This window comes from Saccopteryx bilineata, chromosome 6, assembly GCF_036850765.1.
Source record: "Saccopteryx bilineata isolate mSacBil1 chromosome 6, mSacBil1_pri_phased_curated, whole genome shotgun sequence".
NCBI classification, from domain to species: Eukaryota; Metazoa; Chordata; class Mammalia; order Chiroptera; family Emballonuridae; genus Saccopteryx; species Saccopteryx bilineata.
The window spans coordinates 192,353,023-192,370,041 of record NC_089495.1 but is presented as its reverse complement, the minus strand read 5'-3'; the positions used below and the strand labels follow the sequence as shown (position 1 = coordinate 192,370,041).

The following is a 17,019-nucleotide window of genomic DNA, read 5'->3' as shown; positions in this document are numbered from 1 at the left end:
TACCTCTAAAATATACCCCAAAGCTAAGAGCACCAACCCTTAGACTTACTATGGGAAATAAGGGAAAGAGGAATCACAAAAAGCCATTAATAGGCTTGAGAACTGGTAAAGCAGTTCCTGATTCCATCCCTGTAGAGAGGAAGCCCATAGAGGCTCCTGCCTTACCTGCTGGTGGTCCCCAATCAGAATGAGGTGCTGGCAAGCTTTGCTCAATGTGGCAATGGTGTGGGCCTCAAGGACTTCGGCAGCCTCTTCCACAATGACAATCCGAGGTTCTACCTTCTGCAGAATCTGGCGATATTTGGCAGCACCTCAAGAGAGAAGGAAGAGGTTCCTCTGAGATGATGCACTGGACCCACCATGCCACTGGGCTTCTGGGTCTGTGACAACTGAGACCTCACATTTATTCAGGGCTATGGTGACTACTGAGTGAGAGAACAAATGCTGCTGGATGGTTACCATAACATCATACCTATGTTGGTCATTTTGGGAGTTCAAAATGCAATAGGATCAAGTAGGTGAATTTCACCAACAGTTCCCTAAAATATAGTTTGCTTGTTTTCAATAGCTTTTCATGATATTTTTCCCTGACCTACTAAAGAAGTAGTATCTTTGCCAGTTCTAAATAATCTGATAGGAGAATGGCTAAAGCAGGTAAATTTCCTCATTATTTTCTTACCTGTGGTCGTCATTCCTACGACCTGGGCATCTTTCAGAATGTGCAGGTCTTCCTGGAGTCTCAGCTCAGCCAATCTCTCTGCTGATGTGCGGTACTGGTGCTCATAACTGAGGATCTTTCGCCGGGTATCAGCCTGGTACCTCTGTAGCCAGAGCCTGAAGAATGTGAAGAACCAGGTGGAGTGAGCTGTGTGGTCTTTGAGAAGGTGGAGGAACCCCCTTCAGTGTGCCCTGTATTTGAAGTGGAACCTAGACCACTAAGGAGCTTACAGGCCACAGAGAGAAAGAGAGGAGACACCCAGATGTACAGGGACCCAAGAGTCTAAAATGCCCAACAAAAAGACGTGTCAGGAGCTACAGAAAGTGGTGGGATAAAGAACAGAGATTAAATATTATATTAGGAAGAGAGTAAGGGACTCAAAAGCTTCAAGAAGAATTTCTCCAAATTCTTCCTGCTCCATCCCTGGCTGAGTCTTCTGCCCTCCCTAATACTCCAGTCTTCATTTACAAGTAAAACAAATCATGTCACTACTTGCTACAGAATCTTCCAATGGCTTTTTGAAACTCTTCAGATAAAATCCTTGCTCCTCACCTTAGCCTATGAGGTCCTACACTGTCTGGCCCCTGCCCACCTCTCTGATTTGACTTTCCATTTCTCTCTGAGCCACAGCCATGCTCCCTCCCAACTCAAGGCCTTTACCTGAGGCCCCCAAAATCTCATCTGCACCCCTTCCCTACTGGTCTTTCTTTTTTTTTAGAGGGAGAGAGACAGAGAGGAAAAGACAGACAGGAAGGAGAAAGATGAGAAGCATCAATTCTTCATTGTGGCACCTTAGTTGTTCACTGATTGCTTTCTTATATGTGCCTTGACCAGGGGGGCTCCAGCTGAGCCAGAGACCCCTTGCTCAAGCCAGTGACCTTGGGATCATGTCTATGATCCCATGCTCAAGCCAGCAATCCCTTGCTCAAGATGGTAGGCCAGTGCTCAAGTCGGATGAACCTGTGCTCAAGCCGGGAACCTCAGGGTTTCAAACCTGCGTCCCAGTCCAAACGCTCTATTCACTGCGCCACAGCCTGGTCAGGCTCTCTACTGGTTTTATAAATCCCTACTTCTCTTTCAGATCTCACCTCTGTCATTTTCCTAGATACCTCAAACCAGCTCAGATTCCACATTAATGTTTTTTTGGGTTTTTTTGGGGGTATTTTTCTGAAGCTGGAAACGGGGAGAGACAGTCAGACTCCCGCATGTGCCCGACTGGGATCCACCCGGCACGCCCACCAGGGAGCGACGCTCTGCCCCTCCGGGGCGTCGCTCTGTTGCGACCAGAGCCACTCTAGCGCCTGGGGCAGAGGCCAAGGAGCCATCCCCAGCGCCCGGGCCATCCCTGCTCCAATGGAGCCCCGGCTGCGGGAGGGGAAGAGAGAGACAGAGAGGAAGGAGAGGGGGAAGGGTGGAGAAGCAGATGGGCGCTTCTCCTGTGTGCCCTGGCCGGGAATCGAACCCGGGACTTCTACACGCCAGGACAATGCTCTACCACTGAGCCAACCGGCCAGGGCCTAATGTTTTATTTATTTTTTTGTTTTTGTATTTTTCTTAAGTAAGAAGCAGGGAGGCAGAAAGACAGACTCCTGCATGCGCCTGACCAGGATCCAACCGGCATGCCCACCAGAGGGTGATGCTCTGCCCATCTGGGGTGTTTATGTGTTGCAACTGAAGCCATTCTAGCGCCTAAGGTGAAAGCCATGGAGCCATCCTCACTCAGCGCCTGGCCAACTTTGCTCCAATGGGGCCTTGGCTGCAGGAGGGAAAGAGAGAGATAAGAAGAGAGAGGGAAGGGTGGAGAAGCAGATGGGCGCTTCTCCTGCGTGCTGTTCCCTGACTGGGAATTGAACCCTAGACTTCCACACACTGGGCCGATGCTCTACCACTGAGCCAACCAGCCAGGGCCCCACATTATTATTAGCAACCCTTGCTCTTTACTTTCTTAGTGTTTATGCCCATTTGTTACTTTTTATTTGTGGAACTGACTGATTTGTCTCTTTGGACAGACTCTAAACTCCATGAGGAGGAAGAGCCAAGTGTCTTCTCTCTCATGGCTGCATCCCCAGCACCCAGCTCAGTGGGGTGGCTCAATGTTAATCATTAGTTAACACTGCTGAAGGTCTGAGGGTTATATTCGAGGAACAGAAAAGGAGCCTCCTATGGAAATTATACAAGCTGGCTGGAGGAGGTGGGGCTTGATACAGTACCTGTAAAGTTGCCAGCGAGAATTCAGGTCCAACTGCCAAACATCCTGGATTTCACTGGCCTCGGCCTCAGTCATGGTGTTCAGTTTGCGAAGCTCATACTTCACTTTCTTATTCATTTTCTTTTTCTGGCTACGCTGGATCTGTAGATATCAATACCAGCCAGGATCACCATCTGAAACCAGAGGTGGGCCCTGTTCTAAACCCTAGATGGGGGTCACAGCACGTAAGAACAGGAGCTGCCACACCAATGAACTTCTTTAAATGTCTGACACTTTCTCAATAGATACTGCATTACGGAGTGGCTACATGAGGGGTTTGGGGCCAGTGAGCATGGATTCAGAGCCCCATCTACCTCTTATCAGTTGTAGGACCCAGAGTAAGTTACTAAATCTCTATGAGCCTCAGCATCTCTTCTATAAAACGGGACTAGTAATACTTCTTCATAGAATTGTTGGATTGACAATAAGTGGAAAGCACTTAGAAGAGTGCTGGCAACAGGTATCACTGAACATCCTTTGACCAATTTTTTTTTTTTTTTTTTTTTTTTTTTTACAGGGACAGAGAGAGTCAGAGAGAGGGATAGACAGGGACAGACAGACAGGAATGGAGAGAGATGAAAAGCATCAATCATTAGTTTTTCGTTGCAACATCTTAGTTGTTCATTGATTGCTTTCTCATATGTGCCTTGACCACGGGCCTTCAGCAGACTGAGTAACCCCTTGCTTGAGCTAGTGACCTTGGGTCCAAGCTGGTGAGCTTTTTGCTCAAGCCAGATGAGTCCACGCTCAAGCTGGCGACCTTGGGGTCTCGAACCTGGATCCTTGGCATTCCAGTCCGACACTCTTATCCACTGTGCCACCGCCTGGTCAGGCCTTTCACCAATTTTTTTCTCATTCCTAAAATACATGTCATGAAAGTAGTGGAGGTGAGTCTTTCTTTTTAAATGCCATACAAGACCTGCTATGGTCTTAATATCATTATATCATGATAGTACTTTTTTTTTTTTTTTTTTTTTTTTGCATTTTTCTGAAGCTGGAAACAGGGAGAGACAGTCACAGACTCCCGCATGCGCCCGACCGGGATCCACCCGGCACGCCCACCAGGGGGCGACACTCTGCCCAACCAGGGGGCGATGCTCTGCCCATCCTGGGCGTCGCCATGTTGCGACCAGAGCCACTCTAGCGCCTGAGGCAGAGGCCACAGAGCCATCCCCAGCACCCGGGCCATCTTTGCTCCAATGGAGCCTTGGCTGCGGGAGGGGAAGAGAGAGACAGAGAGGAAGGCGCGGCGGAGGGGTGGAGAAGCAAATGGGCGCTTCTCCTGTGTGCCCTGGCCGGGAATCGAACCCGGGTCCTCCGCACGCTAGGCCGACGCTCTACCGCTGAGCCATCCAGCCAGGGCCATGATAGTACTTTTAACAAGTGGTTAGTTAAAGGCACTATGTAGGACAGGGGTCCCCAAACTTTTTACACAGGGGGCCAGTTCACTGTCCCTCAGACCGTTGGAGGGCTGGACTATAAAAAAAACTATGAACAAATCCCTATGCACAATGCACAAATCTTATTTTAAAGTAAAAAAACAAAATCGGAGCAAATACAATATTTAAAATAAAGAACAAGTAAATTTAAATGAACAAACTGACCAGTATTTCAATGGGAACTATGCTCCTCTCACTGACCATCAGTGAAAGAGGTGCCCCTTCCAGAAGTGCAACAGGGGCCGGATAAATGGACTCAGGGGGCCGCTTGTGGCCCGCGGGCCGTAGTTTGGGGACCCCTGATGTAGGAGAAAGTGCTCTCCCTAAGATGTGTCACTGAGGCCATGAGCCATTAGAATGATTGGCATGCGAGACAAATGTCATAATATTAAGGACCTTGTCCCACTTCAAAACCAAATAAATGTCTTCTGAAACCATGTGACAGAGAGATGCCCAATCCCTGTTTCAAAGGATTGGGATCATGACTCCACCCATCAGTGTTGTTGAACTGAACTAAGAGATCAAGTTCAAAGTCATCTGATGAAAACTGCATCCAAAGTTATCCTTGAAAGTCCCTTAAATCAACAGTGGGGTTCAGAAAATGTTATTTTAAGTATCTAGTTTTAAGTATTTAGCATCTATTATTATAATAATGCATGCTAAATTCTGAGGATCACTAGGTTCTACCAAAGGAAGGAGCAGAGGGAAAGTCCATATGTAAACATCTGGATGTCCACACTATTCTGGCTTTGAGAAATATCAAATTCCAGGGTGAAGGAGGTAATTCCATACAGCCTGTATGGCTTGCTTCATTCCATTTTACTTAAATTCTCTAAAATCTTTTTTTTCCTTTGAATCCCCTCAAATCTTATGCATGTTCAGACTTGTTTGTAGTTTCTAGCTTGTAGAAGATAACAGCCATGAAAGCACTGATTACTAAGACTGTATGTGTTTGACACGACCAATCTACTGCATTTTTTCTGAAAGTTCAAGGGAAGCACTTGTTTACTAGTTTTCTGTCTTTTCTAAGTTGGCATGTATTGCCAGGGCCTCTCTGAAAGGCCCTAATTTTTATACTCTTGGCAATTAGACTCATCCTATACTAAGGTCTGGTTGTAAAATGGATAAATTCAGCTAATTGTGATAAGGTGAATGCACTGCAACAAAAGTGAGTGAAAACAGGGGCTGCAGTTCTGGTCAGAACAGTTGCTCACAGGTCTATTTCAGTAGGGTCTAACCCCCACCTGCCAGACAGTAACAACTGAACTCCCATTTCCCATTTTGTTAGGGTTTTAAAGGAATTGAGTTTACCTCCCACTCTCCTGTGGCTTGCTCCTGCCCAGCTGCTGTCCCAGGGCCATAGTTTTCAAGCCTCAAGGCCAAAAGTATATTAGCCAATTCCTGGACTGCCCCATTCTCTTCCTTCTTCCGTCGCCGGGGCCTCACCACCTCCTCCTCCTCAATCACCCGGTCTGCTTGAATCAGGTCGGCCTCCTCTGCGATCTCAATCAGAGAACCCTCCTCTTCCCCTTCTTCCTCTTCCTCCTCCCCTTTACCCTGGGCTAAGAGAGAAAACAGGCTTATAAAACAATCTTTACTGCATAAAAGATGGGGAAAAGTAGGTTTATAACTGTTCATATGGAAAATAACACAACAATAAATACAAGAATAAACTATTTCACGAACTCACAACTATAAACCTACTTTTGCTCCACCCTGTATATAATGTATATATACCCCTACACGACACATTGTCTAGCCTTGACTTTTTTGAGCTCTATATAACTGAAATCATATTGTATATATTTTCTCTGAACTTGCCTTTTTCATTCAGCATGTTTTTGAGATTCATATATGCTGCCATACATCCTATAGTTCCTTTTCACTGTTGTACAGTATTTCATTATCTGAATAGACTATAATTGATACATCTATTGTACAAATGTTGACAGACATTTGAATTTTCCCTGTTATCACGAAGTGGTTGTGCCAATTACTATCCCCATTAGCAGTGCATCAGAGCTCACTTATCAATGCAGGGCTATAGACAACTTATTAATTTTTGCCAATCTGGTGGGTGCATAATAGTACCTCATTGTGGTTTAATTACTCTAGATTCTAATGAGTACCTTTCATATGTTTATTGACCATCTGGATTTCCTATTTTGTGATGTGCCTGTTAAAAGTGGTTATTAAAATCTTTTTTTATTAATTTTAGAAAGAGAGAGAAACACTGATTTGCTGTTCCACTTACTTATGCATTAGTTGATTCTTGTATGTGTTTTGGGATCCAAACTGCAAACTTGGTGTATTGGGACACCACTCTGAGTTTCCTAGCCGAGGTCTAAAAGTGTTTTATCTATTTTCCTATTCAGCTATTATATGTCTTTCCTGATTGACTGAAGCTGTTTACATATCCTGGTATTACTTTTAAGTTCCTTCTGGTCTTTACCGTATTCTACCATACAGTGTGATTCTAGGCAGATATGTACTTCTTACCTATATTTTCAGGTCCCTCTGGAGCAACACTTTGAGTGAAAGAACCGACACCCAGACCCAGCCACTCCAGCATCATGGAATGTTTCCAGCTTTGGAAGCAAATCCATTCACTATCCTGAGAAAGGAAAAATTATTAGTCATAAGAATGCTATAACAACCAGTGTGAAGGAAAGGTCTCCTTTATGGATCAAAAGCAATTTCCTTAAAATTCAGAGGCTGCAAATTAAAAAACCCTTGGGCAACAGGATCACATAACATAACTTGCATAGAAGTTTAAAAATGAAAATTTCTTAAAAAAAAAAAAAAAAAAAGAAAATTTCCTGACTCTCTTGACAAAATCAGGAACTATGGCAGCAACGAGGCTGCATTACTAAATGGCAATAAATGGCTGGAAGAGGGTTGCTGCCACCACTTTTCCAGTTTGCCACAGTCCTCTCTACTTCCCAGTCTCACCATCTAGCCTGTTCTAGTCATTTATAAGACTTAATTGACCTTTAAGGCTTTTTAGGTGTATACCCTGAAATTGACCAGCCCAATGATAATAGAGGTACTTCATTAGGTTGCTAGCTAGCCACTTTATAGAGACTGTTAGGTACTTCTCATATTTTTTGAAGGCAGGCATTATTATCCTTGGGGGATCTGAGAATCACATTGGCCAAAGTCACACAATCAGTCTGGGTGACTTAGGTCTGTTGACCCAGGCTCTCTATATGTGCTAGGTTGTCTTGCTATGATATTTCACTTAAGCACTTATTAAGTGGTTTACAAATATTAACTTGTTTATACAAGTAACAGTCCTGTAAGAATTAAGTTAATTGCAAGAAACGGTAACTTCTGCAAGTCAAACTTACAAACATTGGCAATTTCATATGGTTCAACTTAATGTAGTTGTTATCCCAACTTTATAAATGAGGAAACAGGCACAGAAAAGTAACTTGTCCATAGCAAAACCAGGATTCCAACCCAGAAGGCTTTTTCCAGAGTTTGTTCTTGACTAGTATAATCAGCTCTCTCTCCTCATGAAACAAAACTTCCAACATTATGGCAGCATCAGATTACCAACAGTTAATGCTTTAGACTTCTGATGAAGGCTCCTTCCACATATTAAGTCAAGACAGATGCTGGCACCCCCCAGGATGACCCATACCTGTATTGGTCCATTCATCAGGCTTCTCCAATGCTGGGAAGAAATATACTTCTGCAGGTGCTGTTCCTGTACTACACCATGCATGGTGCACTCCAGAGTCCGGGCCCCTTGATGCAGCTCTTGCTCTGACTCCTTCATTTGTGTCACGATCTGCCAAGAACAGGGTTAAAGAAATGATAAAGAAGTATCATCATTCACCAAACTCAGTCTCTGCTTTGAGGGAAAACAAAGCTAAGACAAGAACAGCATGAAGGGAGAAAAAATAAACTGACTGGTCAGGTCAACAAACCAATTTCTCAAAGGACATCTCTGTGGTCTTGAAACCAAAGGTTTAGCATCTAAAATGTCTAAAAGATTCCTACCAATCAACAAGGAAACAAATACAACAGAAAAACAGGACAAGGATACTGTGTTGGAGACTTCTCTCATTTTTCCTCAGTAATAACTCAGTTTTGGTTGGACACATGGCTACCCAGCTAGAAGATGGTCAATAGGCTAAAGTAGAAGTGCTGTGGGTGGTTTGAAGGAATCCGCCTAAGGTTCTGACAGGAGTTGAGAGGAAGCAGTGTGCCTTTCTTTGTCCTTTCTCTGCCCTAAATTATAAGGGCAAAGGTCACACCACAAAATTAGCAGAATGTAATGCTGGAATTAATCTGGGTCCTCAACAGCTTTGTGGAACCTCCTTATCTGCCTACCCAGAAAGCCAACACTATCTTGTTTAGTTACCCTTTGAGGCACCAATATCCCAAGCTGGGACTTACATTCATGTAGGCCCTTCGGAGGTGCATAGGGAGGTTTCGGCGAAATTCCCGCTTGTTCCTCAGCTCCCTCAGGGTGAACTGCTTCAAGATGTCACTGTTGCTTCTTCCACCTACCCGCACGATGCTGGTCCTCTGACACTTGTAGATACCTGTGGAGAAAAGTTGAGCACAGCAGAGTTGAGAAGAGCTATGCTGGAGTCTCTTAGCTGAGAGCCGTATGTGTTTGGGGTGCTGTGTCAGCTGGTCCCTTAGGGAACAAACTGGTGCTTATAGGAAATCTACCCCATTAATAAGCAAAAAGGCCCCACAGATAATATGAGCTGCAGAGCAGTAAAGTGTGGTGCTTAAGAGCACAGGCTTTAGAATCAGACAATTGGGACCCAACTTATTGGCTCCACAACTTATTGCTATATAATCTAGGACAAGTCACTTCACTTGATCCTCAGTTTCTTCATCTGTGATTTAAAACAGTAATTCTCTTCTTATAAACTAGAGAATATCTTTATAGCTCCTAGTTAGAGCTTGACATAAAAGTAAGCTCTTAGTAAATGTTCTATGTGCCAGGATTTGTGAATATAGCAAGAAACAGGACCAACCCTCATGGTGTTTATAGTCTAGGGTAGTGAGTGCCACATGAAAATAAATTGTTACATATGTGCTAAGTATCTCTGAAGAAAAACCACAAAAGGAGACTTAACCTTAGTTTGGGGCAGTATTAAGATACACCTGAACAGAGATTTAAGGTGAAATCTAAAGAATGAATAGTGTTGGAGCCAGCCATGCTGGATGGAATTAAGACAGAGAGGTAGGGAGAACAAGTACACTCTAGGCGGGGGAACAGCACCAACAGAGGAAGAAGCTGAGGAATTCAAAGGATTAAAGATAATGGGAAGAGGTAGGAGATGAGATTCAGAGTTAGGCACACAACACAGTCTTACATGTCATGGTTAGGACTGTAGACTTTATTAAAAGAGCAATAGAAAGCTACTGAAGTTGCTAATGGTTCAACTATAAATGTCTTGATAGAAAACAATTTTGTGTAGATATTACCTTCCAAAAATTGGTCCAAAGCATGATTAGTATAACACACAACCAAGATGGGGAACTTCTGTCGATTAATTTGCCAAACAGACTCATTGGTTAGGAGAGCCTGAACAATTTTTAGACCCACATAGGTTTTGCCTAAAAAACAAGAAAAAAAAGGAATTAGAAAATTTAGAGATTTACTAAAAGGAATAATTAAAGAAAATGATTATTTTTTAAAACATTTATTATAACACATTGAAATGACTTAAAATCCAAGTAGCACAAATGGGTATATTATGAAAAGTTCTCTTACTCTTCTGTCCCCCAGCCACCCATTTCCTCTCTTAAAAGCAACCAATGTTACCTACCAGTTTCTTGTATAACTCTCCAGAGATCTTTATTCAATGTATATATAAACAAATATGAATATATAATTTTTATCTAGCCTTCTCTTTCTCCTTTTATTTTAGCGAGAAAGGGAGAGAACTCTCTTTTTTTTTCTGACAGAGAAATATTTGTTCATGGATTTCTTAAAGTGAGTTTTTTTTAATATTTATTAATTTTAATGGGGTGACATCCATAAATCAGGGTACATATGTTCAAAGAAAACATGTCCAGGCTATCTTGTCATTCAATTATGTTGCATACCCATCACCCAAAGTCAGATTGTCCTCCGTCACCTTCTATCTAGTTTTCTTTGTGCCTCTTCCCCTCCCCCTTCCTTTCTCCAACCCTGCCCGCACCAACCACCACACTCTTGTCCATGTCTCTTAGTCTCGTTTTTATGTCCCACCTATGTATGGAATCATGCAGTTCTTGGTTTTTTTTCTGATTTACTTATTTCACTCCGTATAATGTTATCAAGATCCAACCAGCCTGACCAGGCGGTGGCGCAGTGGATAGAGCGTCAGATTGGGATGCGGAGCACCCAGGTTCGAGACCCTGAGGTCGCCAGCTTGAGCGTGGGCTCATCTGGTTTAAGCTAAGCTCACCAGCTTGGACCCAAGGTCGCTGGCTTGAGCAAGGGATTACTCGGTCTGCTGTAGCCCCACGGTCAAGGCACATATGAGAAAGCAATTAATGAACAACTAAGGTGTCGCAACGAAAAACTGATGATTGATGCTTCTCATCTCTCTCTATTCCTGTCTGTCTGTGCCTATCTATCCCTCTCTCTCTCTCTCTGTAAAAAAAAAAAAAATCCAACCATTTTGTTGTAAATGATCCGATGTCATCATTTCTTATGGCTGAGTAGTATTCCATAGTATATATGTGCCACATCTTCTTTATCCAGTCATCTATTGAAGGGTTTTTTGGTTGTTTCCATGTCTTGGCCACTGTGAACAATGCTGCAATGAACATGGGGCTACATGTGTCTTTACGTATCAGTGTTTCTGAGTTTTTGGGGTATATACCCAGTAGAGGGATTGCTGGGTCATAAGGTAGTTCTATTTTCAGTTTTTTGAGGAACCACCATACTTTCTTCCATAATGGTTGTACTACTTTACAGTCCCACCAACAGTGAATGAGGGTTCCTTTTTCTCCACAGCCTCTCCAACATTTGCTTTTACCTGTCTTGTTGATAATAGCTAATCTAACAGGTGTGAGGTGGTATCTCATTGTAGTTTTGATTTGCATTTCTTTAATAGCTAATGAAGATGAGCATCTTTTCATATATCTGTTGGCCATTTGCATTTCTTCCTGGGAGAAGTGTCTGTTCATGTCATCTTCCCATTTTTTTAATTGGATTGTTTGTTGTTGAGTTTTATGAGTTCTTTGTATATTTTGGATATTAGGTCCTTATCTGAGCTGTTGTTTGAAAATATCATTTCCCCTTTAGCTGACTGACTGTTTCTTTTGTTGTCAGTTTCTCTTGCTGAGCAAAAACTTCTTAGTCTGATGTAGTCTCATTCATTTATCTTTGCCTTCACTTCTCTTGCCTATGGAGTCAAATTCATAAAATGCTCTTTAAAACCAAGGTCTACGAGTTTAGAACCTATGTCTTCTTCTATGTACTTTATTGTTTCAGGTCTTATATTTAGGTCTTTGACCCATTTTTAATTAATTTTAGTAAAAGGGGACAGACTGTAGTTGAGTTTCATTCTTTTGCATGTGGCTTTCCAGTTTTCCCAGCACCATTTGTTGAAGAGGCTTTCTTTTTTCCATTCTGTGTTGTTGGCAAGTTATTTGACCATATATATGTGGTTTTATTTCTGGACTTTCTATTCTTTTCCATTGGTTTGAGTGTCTATTTTTCTGCCAATACCATGCTGTTTTGATTGTCATGGCTCTATAATATAGTTTGAAGTCAGGTATTGTAATGCCCCCAGCTTCATTCTTTTTCCTTAGGATTGCTTTGGCTATTTGGGGTTTTTTATAGTTCCATATAAATCTGATGATTTTTAGTTCCATTTCTTTAAAAAATGTCATTGGAATTTTGATGGGAATTGCATTAAATTTGTATATTGCTTCAGGTAATATGGCCATTTTGATTATATTTATTCTTCCTATCCAAAAACAAGAAATATTTTTCCATCTCATTGTATCTTTTTCAATTTCCCTTAACAATACTCTGTAGTTTTTGTTATATGGGTCCTTTACATTCTTTGTTATGTTTATTCCTAGGTATTTTATTTATTTTTTGTTGCAATTGTGAAGGGGATTATTTTTTTGAGTTCGTTTTCTAATGTTTCATTGTTGGCATATAGAAAGGCTATGGATTTTTGTATATTGATTTTGTATCCTGCGACCTTACTGTATTGGCTTATTGTTTCTAGTAATCTTTTTGTGGAGTCTTTGGGGTTTTCGATGTATAGGACCATATCATCTGCAAAAAGTGATACCTTTACTTCTTTTTTGATATGGATGCCTTTTATTTCTTTATCTTGTCCGATTGCTCTGGCTAGAACTTCTAGCACCACATTAAATAAGAGTGGAGAAAGTGGACAAACCTGTCTCATTCCTGATTTAAGGGAGAAAGCCTTCAGTTTTATGCCATTTAATATGATATTAGCTGATGGTTTACCATAGATGGCCTTCATCATGTTGAGATATTTTCCTTCTATAGCCATTTTGTTGAGTATCTTAAACATAAAGTTGTGTTGTATTTTATCGAATGCCTTTTCTGCATCTATTGATAAGATCATGTGGTTTTTGTTCTTTGTTTTGTCGATATGGTGTATTACGTTAACCATCTTACGTATGTTGAACCATCCTTGAGATTCTGGGATGAATCCCACTTGATCATGATGTATTATTTTTTTAAATATGTTGTTGTATTCGATTTACTAGTATCTTTTTTAGTATTTTAGCATCTGTATTCATTAGAGATATTGGTCTGTAGTTTTTTTTTTGTGCCATCCTTGCCAGGTTTCGGTATGAGGGTTATGTTGGCCTCATAAAATGTGTTTGGAAGTATTGCTTCTTCTTCTATTTTTTGGAAGACTTTGAGTAGAATAGGAACCAAGTCTTCTTTGAATGTTTGATAGAATTCACTACTATAACCGTCTGGGCCTGGACTTTTATTTTTGGGGAGGTTTTTAATAGTTTTTTCTATTTCCTCCCTGCTAATTGGTCTGTTTAGGCTTTCTGCTTCTTCTTGACTCAGTCTAGGAAGGTTATATTGTTCTAGGAATTTATCCATTTCTTCTAGATTGTTGAATTTAGTTGCACATAGTTTTTTGTAGTATTCTACAATAATTCTTTGTATATCTATGTTTTCTGTGGTGATTTCTCCTTTTTCATTTTGGATTTTGTTTATATGAGTCCTTTCTCTTTTTTCCTTGGTGAGTCTTGCCAAGGGTTTGTCAATTTTGTTGATCTTTCAAAGAACCAGCTTCTTGTTTTATTAATTTTTCTATAGTTTTTCTGTTCTGTTTCACTTATTTCTGCTCTGATTTTTATTATTTCCTTTCTTTCGCTGGTTTTGGGTTTTCTTTGTTCTTGTTTTTCTAGTTCCTTAAGGTGTGAAGTTAAGTGATTTACTTGGGCTCTCTCTTGTTTGTTCATATAGGCCTGAAGTGATAGGAACGTCCCTCTTATTACTGCATCCCAGAGATTCTGATATGTCATAATGTCATTTTCATGTGTCTGTATATATCTTTTGATTTCTGCGCTTATTTCTTCTTTGACCCATTCATTTTTTAAAGTATGTTGTTTAGTTTCCACATTTTTGTGAGGCTTTTTCCCCTCTTTTCTGCAGTTGAACTCTAGTTTCAAGGCTTTATGATCAGAAAATATGCTTGGTACAATTTTGATTTTTCTGAATTTGCTGATGTTATTTTTGTGGCCCAACATATGGTCAATTCTTGAGAATGTTCCATGTACACTAGAGAAAAATGTATACTCTGTTGCTTTGGGATAAAATGTCCTGTAGATGTCTATCATATCCAGGTGCTCTAGTGTTTTGTTTAAGGCCAATATATCTTTCTTGATTTTCTATTTGGATGAACGATCTAGAGCCGTCACCGGTGTATTGAGGTCTCCAAGTATGATTGTATTTTTGTCAGTTTTTGTTTTTAAATCAATAAGTAGCTGTCTTACATATTTTGGTGCTCCCTGGTTTGGTGCATATATATTAAGAATTGTTATGTCTTCTTGATTCAGTGTCCCCTTAATCATTATGAAATGACCATTTTTGTCTCTCAGTAATTTTGCTGTCTTGTAGTCAGCATTATCAGATATGAGTATTGCTATACCTGCTTTTCTTTGGATGTTATTTGCTTGGAGTATTATTTTCCAGCCTTTCACTTTGAATTTCTTTTTATCCTTGTTGCTTAGATGTGTTTCTTGTAGGCAGCATCCAGTTGGATTTTCTTTTTTAATCCATTCTGCTACTCAGTGTTTTTTATTGGTGAGTTTAATCCATTTACATTTAGTGTAATTATCGACACTTGTGGGTTCCCTATTGCCATTTTATAAATTGCTTTCTGTAAGTTTTGTATCTTGTTTGATTCTTCTCTTTTGTTTTTCTATCATTTGTTTTTATTTGATTCTATTCCATACTTCTTTCCTCTGTTGCTACCTTTTTTAAGTCATGTGCTTCTGTGGTGGTTTTTTCAAGGGTGGTTACCATTAAGTAATGAAAAGGGTAATTACCATGTTCATTGTAGTACACTATCTTATGAGTGCTTCTGCACTCCATCGTCCTTTGCTACTGTTAATCTCCACCCTCTCCCCCTGTTTTTTTTGCTTTTGTTGTCAGTTTAAATTTGGTTTTATTGTATTTTTGGTGGAGCTCTTACTTGCGGTTTTGTTCTTTGTATCTGGTTGGAAAATCCCCTTTAGTATTTCCTGGAGTGGGAGTTTTCTGATGATAAATTCCCTCATCTTTTCTGTATCTGTGAATGTTTTTATTTCTCCTTCATATTTGAAGGATAGCTTTGATGGGTATAGTATTCTTGGCTGAAAGTTCTCTCTTTTAGGACTTTAAATATTGGGGTCCACTCTCTTCTAGCTTGTAGAGTTTCTGCTGAGAAATCCGATGATAATCTAATGGGCTTTCCTTTATATGTTGTATTCCTCTCTCCCCTGGCTGCCTTGAGAATTTTTTCTTTGTCGCTGGTTTGTGCCAATTTCATTATGATGTGCCTTGGAGTAGGTTTGTTGGGGTTAAGAAAACTCGGTTTTCTGTTTGCTTCTTGAATTTCAGGCTTTAGTTCTTTCCATAGGCTTGGGAAGTTTTCGTCTATTATTTGTTTGAATATGTTCTCCATTCCATTTTCTCTCTCTCTCTGATATACCTATTATTGTTGTGTTAGTCTTTTTGATGGAGTCAGACAATTCCTGTAGGGCTGTCTCATTTTTTAAAATTTTTGAGTCTCTTTCTTCTTCTCTCCGTTGTGCCTCAAGTTGCTTGTCACTAATCCTACCTTCTATCTGGCCTGTTCTATTAGCTAAGCTTGTTACCTCGTTCTTTTCAGTTCATGAATTGAGTTTTTCATCTCTGTATGTTTTTATCTTTCAATTTCCTTGGTAATATATTCTTTGTGTTCGTTGTTTTCTGAGCTCCCTAAATTGCCTTTCTGTGTTTTCTTGTATATCTCTGAGTATTTTTAGGATTTCTATTTTAAATTCTCTGTCATTTAGCTCCAAGGTTTCCAATGTATTAAATTTTTTTCTCCATAGATTTTTCCTCATCTATCTGTGCTACATCTCTCTTTTGTATCCATGATATTCGATTTCCTTTTCCTTAATGGCATCTGAGGGTGGTTTTGTTGATAACACTGAGAATTAATAAAAGATAAAAAGTAAAAAAAAAAAAGAAAATTTATTATTTCCCTTTTTGTTCCTTCCTCTCCTCTCCTTTCCTCCTTGAGAAAAAATCGTGATGAACTGTGAATTATATTGTGCTAAATGGAACAAAAACTACCTATAATGGAGGGCCTAAGTTGGGGAGAAGTGATAAAGGGGCAAAAAAGGAGATAGGGACCCACAAAATGCAAAAAAGGAAAAAATTTGGGTTACGAATAAAATGAGCCTGACCAGGTGGTGGCGCAGTGGATAGAGCATTGAACTGGGATGTGGAAGACCCAGGTTCGAGACTCCGAGGTTGCCAGCTTGAGCAAGGGCTCATCTGGTTTGAGCAAAAGCTCACCAGCTTGAACCCAAGGTTGCTGGCTTGAGCAAGGGGTTACTCCGTCTGATGAAGGCCCACAGTCAAGGCACATATGAGAAGGCAATCAATGAACAATTAAGGTACTGCAATGCACAACAAAAAACTAATGACTGATGCTTCTCATCTCTCCGTTCCTGTCTGTCCCTATCCCTCTCTCTCTCTTTGTAAAAAAAAATTAAAAAAAAAACAAACGATTTGCTTGTAAGTGATGATCGACTAAGAAATATAATGAGAGGGATAAGAGGGAAACAGGAAAAAGAAAAAAAAATTAAAAAATTACTATCGTATTAAGTGGAGCAAAAACTAGATAGAATGGAGAGCCGGGGTTGGGAGGAATGCTAATGAGTTAAAAAGCAAAGTAAAAAGCACCCAAAGTGCCACAAAGAAAAAATTTGAGTCCCAAATAAAATAATTTGTTCATGACTGTGGCCTGAATGAGAAGAAAAGTAAAGGAGAAAAGAAGAAACTAATGTAGAGGGTGAAAAGAAGAGGAAAAAAAGAAAAGAAGAAAAAAACAAAGAGAGAGAGAGAGAGTTAAGGGTTTTGAAGTGCAACCCTCTGAGAGAGA

At 40.5% G+C, this 17,019-nt stretch overlaps 1 protein-coding gene across 1 annotated transcript in view; it reads right to left on the bottom strand.

Moving 5' to 3' along the window:
• ZNFX1 (zinc finger NFX1-type containing 1) overlaps window positions 1–17,019 on the bottom strand; it is a 44,652-nt gene that overhangs the window by 8,262 nt on the left and 19,371 nt on the right. The window contains exons 4-11 of the mRNA XM_066237320.1: window positions 9,863–9,994; window positions 8,813–8,961; window positions 8,052–8,201; window positions 6,905–7,019; window positions 5,717–5,967; window positions 2,929–3,068; window positions 680–834; window positions 166–311 (exon numbers count right to left, since the gene is read on the bottom strand). Of these exons, the coding sequence (XP_066093417.1) occupies window positions 166–311; window positions 680–834; window positions 2,929–3,068; window positions 5,717–5,967; window positions 6,905–7,019; window positions 8,052–8,201; window positions 8,813–8,961; window positions 9,863–9,994 (1,238 nt within the window). The remainder of the gene's footprint in view (window positions 1–165; window positions 312–679; window positions 835–2,928; window positions 3,069–5,716; window positions 5,968–6,904; window positions 7,020–8,051; window positions 8,202–8,812; window positions 8,962–9,862; window positions 9,995–17,019) is intronic.